This window comes from Petaurus breviceps, unplaced genomic scaffold (assembly GCF_028583685.1).
Source record: "Petaurus breviceps papuanus isolate PSGF00001 unplaced genomic scaffold, PetGlider_PUasm1.0 77, whole genome shotgun sequence".
Taxonomy (NCBI): domain Eukaryota; kingdom Metazoa; phylum Chordata; class Mammalia; order Diprotodontia; family Petauridae; genus Petaurus; species Petaurus breviceps.
The window spans coordinates 6687306-6693305 of record NW_027186492.1 but is presented as its reverse complement, the minus strand read 5'-3'; the positions used below and the strand labels follow the sequence as shown (position 1 = coordinate 6693305).

The 6000-nt window shown below is 40.8% G+C and overlaps 1 protein-coding gene across 1 annotated transcript in view; it reads right to left on the bottom strand.

The window, feature by feature from the left end:
* Positions 1-97: 97 nt before the first annotated feature.
* TUBGCP4 (tubulin gamma complex component 4) overlaps positions 98-6000 on the bottom strand; it is a 29957-nt gene continuing 24054 nt past the window's right edge. The window contains exons 17-18 of the mRNA XM_069105878.1: positions 937-1076; positions 98-375 (exon numbers count right to left, since the gene is read on the bottom strand). Coding sequence (XP_068961979.1) covers positions 363-375; positions 937-1076 — 153 coding nt within the window. The 3' untranslated portion in view covers positions 98-362. The remainder of the gene's footprint in view (positions 376-936; positions 1077-6000) is intronic.

Below are 6000 nucleotides of genomic sequence, written 5' to 3'. Positions count from 1 at the left end.
GTGTTCAGTCATGGTCATTTGACTATTAACTAAGTCATGCTTTACCACAAAACTCCTAGAAGGATTAATAAAACTCTTATAGAAGTCCAGAAGAAAATTTGCTTTTGTTTGGATGTGTATGAAGCTAACATTTTTTTTAATGGTGACAAATGATGTCCTTATTACAAAGTTAATAGCTCCATGACAAAAGGGAGTAGATTAAATTGCAGTGATTGAATAGGAGATAAAGAATTTCTCAGTTATAAAAGCAAGAAGAGAATGAACCTTCAGCAACAGACAGGGATCACCAGGCTGGATGGAAGGAAACTGCAATCTTGCCAACTCAGTTCCTGAACTCAGCTCCTGAAGCTCAGCAACAGGATTCATACCCCAAAACTGCAAAATAAAAAGACACCACTAGTTTTCAGAGGTCTTCTACAAAAAACTATGGATGTGAGACAGTTTCACATTAAAGCTCCAGGAATTGTATACAGTTCTTAGCTTCTCCTCTGTTAACATCATCAAAAGATCTGCTGGAGGAGGCTTAGAAGAAATTGCTAACATCAAGTAAGTTTTTTTCTCTTTAGGAAAAATTTTGAAGACAGATAATGGTAATAATGGTAGAACTGAGCAAATGATTCCTACTTTGCCTCCCTTGCTCAAAAACCCACACTATGAGTAGGGGGAAAATTCGTCTGACTATTCAATAGAAAAAAGCTTGATCTTTTTACATGAGAATGGCATGGCACAACAGCAGAGAGCCCACTGGAAGGAGAGTCAGAGGACCCGAATTGAAATCCTGGCACTGCTATTTATGTGGACTTTGGGCAATCTGAGGCATTAGATCTCGATTTCCTCAATATAAAAGAAGGGCTTGCAGTAGAAGACTTCAGAAGACCCTTCCAGTACAATCTGCGATTTTATGAACCTAGATGGCTTGATACCACCTGTTCCTACCTGCCCAGAGTCCCACCAGCTTGGGTGTAATACTTGTTGTAGTCCAACCGTAGCAGGAGCTGAGCCAAATCTGAGTTTATCTGGTGATTCCGGACACTGGAAAGGATCTTGAAGAGCAGCGAAGACTGACGGCTAAAGCCCTGCAGGAAGAAGTGACAGGGACACGAGTGAGCTCCCCATAAGGCCTCATTGTGCTTTTGCCTACAGTTGGGGAAGATAGGAGATTTCATAGGAAGTGCCTTTAAGTTCAAGGGACTGATGGTGGCTGTGCACCAGCGCAAGAAGAGGTCCTAGACCCAACACAAAGAAGCCTAACCTTGTGCAGGGAGCAGTGACAAATGACCCAATTCTGGGTCACAGATACAATGGGGTTAAGGAAGGGTCCCGTACCTAGTGGGGGGGTGTTATAGGGCAGGGGGTGGTTACTGGTTCTAGGCTGTGCACTGAGCAAGCAGCAGGTTGAAAAGCAACAGTGATGTGGCTTTGACTTTAGGCGTGGAGCTGGGGAGTGAGGAAGCGAAGGGGTCTCAGTTTCAGCATCAAGCCCGGTCTGAAGCTGGCAGGATAATAACCAGGACAGGAATTCTAGACCAAAGGAACCGTTTGTTCTGTCATCCTGAATCACAGAACTTTCCTGTGGGTTGACAGTGGCTGATTCCACTGGAACTCCAATGAGAGGCAAGCCTACAATTGTGTTGCTCAGACCCAAAACCAGGCCAGGAATGTGCAGAGCTCTGACCATTAGGATGGCACTCAGATTTAACCTTGGATCAAACCTCTCTGGGAGCATGGGAAGCTTGTAGGTGTCCAGCCTGAGCTATCCCTGAGACCCTGAAATAACATAATACCCCAAGAAAGCAGCAGCAAGACCCAAGAGGACACAAATATAGCCTAGACATTCCTTCCGAAAGTCCACAAAATCTGGCATTTATATAAAGACTGAAGTTCAGAAGTAAGTTGGAACAATGAGCAAACAAACAAAAATTCTACCATAATAAGTTATTATTGGTGAAAGGGTCACTCAAGCCACAAACCTAGAAGGAAAAAATTACTCCAAAACACTTATAAGCAAAGTCTCAAAGAAAAATACAGCTTGAGCACAAGTTCAACTAGAATTTCTAGAAAGGAAAATGCAAGAGTTTATTTTTTCAAAGCACAAAGACTTTTTATTTTTAGTTCCAAATTCTCACATTCCCCTCCCCAACCCAATAAGAAAGCAAAAAACTACAAAACCTATTTACAAATATGTATAGTAATGCAAAACAGTTGCACATTAGCCAAGTTGAAGAGCTTAAAAAATTTTTTTTTATACATGAAAGCATTAGAGGAAAAGAAGTGGATGGAACACAGAGAATAAATAGCTTGGAACAAGAGGTACAAAACCTTGCCCATGCAAACAGACTCCCTGAAAATTAGAATGGACTAAATAAAAGACAATAGTTCCATGAGACAAAAAAATATTAAAACAAATGTCAAGAAAACTACCTACGTCTCTTGGAACCAGAAGGCAATGTCAATTAGTCAGTAAGCATTTATTAAGCATCTATTAGGTGTCTGGCAGTGTGCTAAGCACTAAAGATACAAAGAAAGACAAAAGACCGTCCCTGTTCTCAAGAAGCTCAAAGTCTATTAGGGAAGACTACATGGAAACAACTTACGTATGAACAAGATGGATACATGATAAATCTGAAAAAATCAACAGAAGGAAGGCATTACAATTAAGGGGGATCAAAAATGGCTTCCTATATAGAAGGTAAGACTTTAGCTGGATCTTGAAGCCAAGAAATGGAGATGAACAGAAAAAGAATTCTGTGTATGGGAGACACTGAAAAAGGCCTGCAGTTCGGAGATGGATGGTCTGATGGGAGGAAGAGCAAGGAGGTCAATGACACTGGATCAGAGTATGTGGTGAAGAGTAGTAAGGTGTGAGAATACTGTAAAGGTAGGAGGGGGCTAGGTGATGAAGGGCTTTGAATGTCAAACAGGATTTTATATCTGATCCTAGCGGTTATAGGGAGCCATTGACATTTACTGAGTAGGGAGGTGACATGGAGAAATCTGCACTTAAAGTAATGAGGTAATAAGGGCTGGTACCAGAGCATTAGGTGCAATGTCAGAGGAAAGAGGCAAATAGGACATGTTTTGAGGTAAAATCAGTGGGACATGAGAAGAAATTGGATATGGGAAGTGAAAGAGAGTGACGACTTGAGGATAAGACCTAGGTCTGGTGTTAATCCTCAACAGTAACAGAAAAGTTCAGAAGAGGGCAGGTTTTTTGGGGAAAGTTAATGAATTCAGTTTTGGACATGTAGAATTTAAGATGTCCATGGGAGGAAGCCACGACCATCTTGAGCAGTGTAACAAGCTCTCCCCATTAAAAAAAAACAAAATTACTCCAAACAAATATAGAAAACCCACCACACTGAATCTTTTTTTTTTTTGGAGGGGGGAATGCAGGGTAATTGGGGTTAAGTGACTTGCCCAAGGTCACACAGCTAGTAAGTGTTAAGTGCCTGAGGCCGGATTTAAACTTAGGTCCTTCTGACTCCAGGGCCGGTGCTCTATTCACTGCACCACCTAGCTGCCCCCAGACTGAATCTTGATGGGTAAATCCAGGAAAAGTCACAGTGAGTCATTTATCATTCCAGGTCATCCTAGAGAGGAAGATGGAGAGGTCTACAAACACTAGGGATGAAACTAGGTAAAGAGCACCCTAGGCATGAAGGATTCCAGCTCTTATGGAGAGGCTGTGCACCAAGGCAAGAGGAAGTCCTAGACCCATATTAGGGTACTGCATGCAGGGTGCAGGAACAGGTGTGAGCTGCTACCCAGTCATAGATCCTTGGCAGACTGAGAAGGGAACCTGTACCTAGGGGGTGGTAATCCTTACCTGAGAGACCCATGGTGATTTAAGTGAAAGGAGCAAGTTCAGAAGTGGCAATGATGTGGCTCAAAGCCTCAAAATGGGGTGCCAGCTTCCAGCCCAGTCTGACCACCTATATAATAACCCTGGTGGGAATCCTAGACCAAAGGGGAGCTGACAACTCCATCACTATGAACTAGCAAAATTTCCAGGTAGCTGGTAGGGTAAAATCCAGCAGTCTACTGCTGCTCAGACCAAACCCAGGGAGCTTGTAGAGCTCAGACCAAGAAGCAAATGACCAGACTTTGTCCAGGATCAGACCACTTTGGGGACACTGAAAGCTTGCCAGTCTCCTGGAATAACTTAAATAAAAATTAAATTAAAAAACTTAAATAAAATTCTCCTGGAATAACTCCTGGAATAACACAAAATTTAATACTACAAGAAATCAGCAAAAGGGTCAGCCTAGACATTCCCTCCAGAAGCATGGAGGACCCAACCCTAATATCATGTCTGAAGTTAGGAAGTAGGCTGGAAGAATGAGTAAACAAAGAATCCCACCATAAAAAACTATTGTAGTATCAGGGAAGCTGAAGACAAACCCATAAGAAAAGATGACTCCAAAATATCTAAAAGCAAAGCTTAGGAGAAAAATACAGTTTCAGCACAAATTTACCTATAATTATTGGAAGAGATAAAGCAAGAGTCTAAAAAAAAAAAGTTGCAAAACATTTTTATAAATTAAGTGAGAGGGGCAGCTAGGTGGCACAGTGAATAGAGCACAGGCCCTAGAGTCAGGAGGACCTGAGTTCAAATCTGGCCTCAGACACTATACTTACCAGCTGTGTAACCTTGAACAAGTCACTTAACCCCAACTGCCCTGCTCTCCCCCTCCAAAAAGGAAAAAAAAATTTTTTTAAATTAAGTTTGAGCACTTGAGGAAAAAAATGGAAAGGAAACGAGAGATATGGATGAATGAACTGAAAAGGAAATTAACAGCTTGGCACAAGAGGTACAAATCTTTGCCTAAGCTATGAGCTCCCTAAAAATTAGAATGGACCAAACAGAAGCCAATGACTCTGAGGCATCAATATTAAAAGTCAGAAGACTGAAAAAATAGAAGAAAATGTAAGGAATCTCATAGCAAAAATAACTGAAACTGGGCAACAGAGAAAAGAAATTTAAGAATCAGTGAACCACCTGAAGCCCATGAACAAAAATAAAAGCCTAGACATCTTATTTCAAGAACTCCTAAAAGAAAACTGCCTATATCTCTTGTAATTAGAGAGCAAAGTAGAAACAGAAAGAATCGACCAATCACCTCCAGAAAGACACCCCAAAACAAAAACTCCCAGAAACAGCATAGCCAAAATCCAGAGCTTCTGTGTCAAAGAAAAGATACTCCAAGTTGCCAAAAAGAAAGAATCTAAGTACCAAGGAGCCACAGTTGGAATCATACATGATTTGGCAGACGCTTGTATAAAAGAGGAGAACTTGGAATACAATATTTTAGAAGTCCAAAGATTTAGGGTTACAGCCAAAAATAACTTATCAGCAGAACTGAGTATAATACTCAAAGGTAAAAATGGACTTCTAATGAAATAGAGGACTTCCAAGCATTCCTAATGAAAACACCAGAGCTTGGTAGAAACTCTGAAGTTCAAACACAGGAATTAAGAGAAAAATAAAAAGGTAAATACAAGTGAACAATGATAAGGAACTAAACAAGTGTAACTGTTTACATGCAAACATGGGGATATGATATATATGTCCCCTTCTGAACCCTATCATCATCAGGAGTCATAAGGAGTCTAATTAGGCAAAGCCTGGGAGTTGTTCTGTTGATATTTTAGAGATCTTAAGAGAAGATTGGAAAGAGAGGGTCAGTATAATATACTGGGCAGGGAGGAAAGAGGAGAGAGAAAGGTTAGGGAAAATTAATAATTTTGGGGGCACAGCTCCAAATCGCTTTCCAGAACAGCTAGACCAATTTATAGCTCTACTGACATGGTACATTAATGTACCTATTTTCCCATATACTTTCCAGCATCTGCCATATTCCTTTTTTTGTCAGCTTTGCCAAACTGGTGAATATGAAGTGGAATCTCAGAACAGTTTTAATTTGCATTTCTCTAATTATTAGTGATTTAGGCATCCTTCCAGATGGCTTTTGATAGCTTGGATTTCTTCCTCTGAAAACT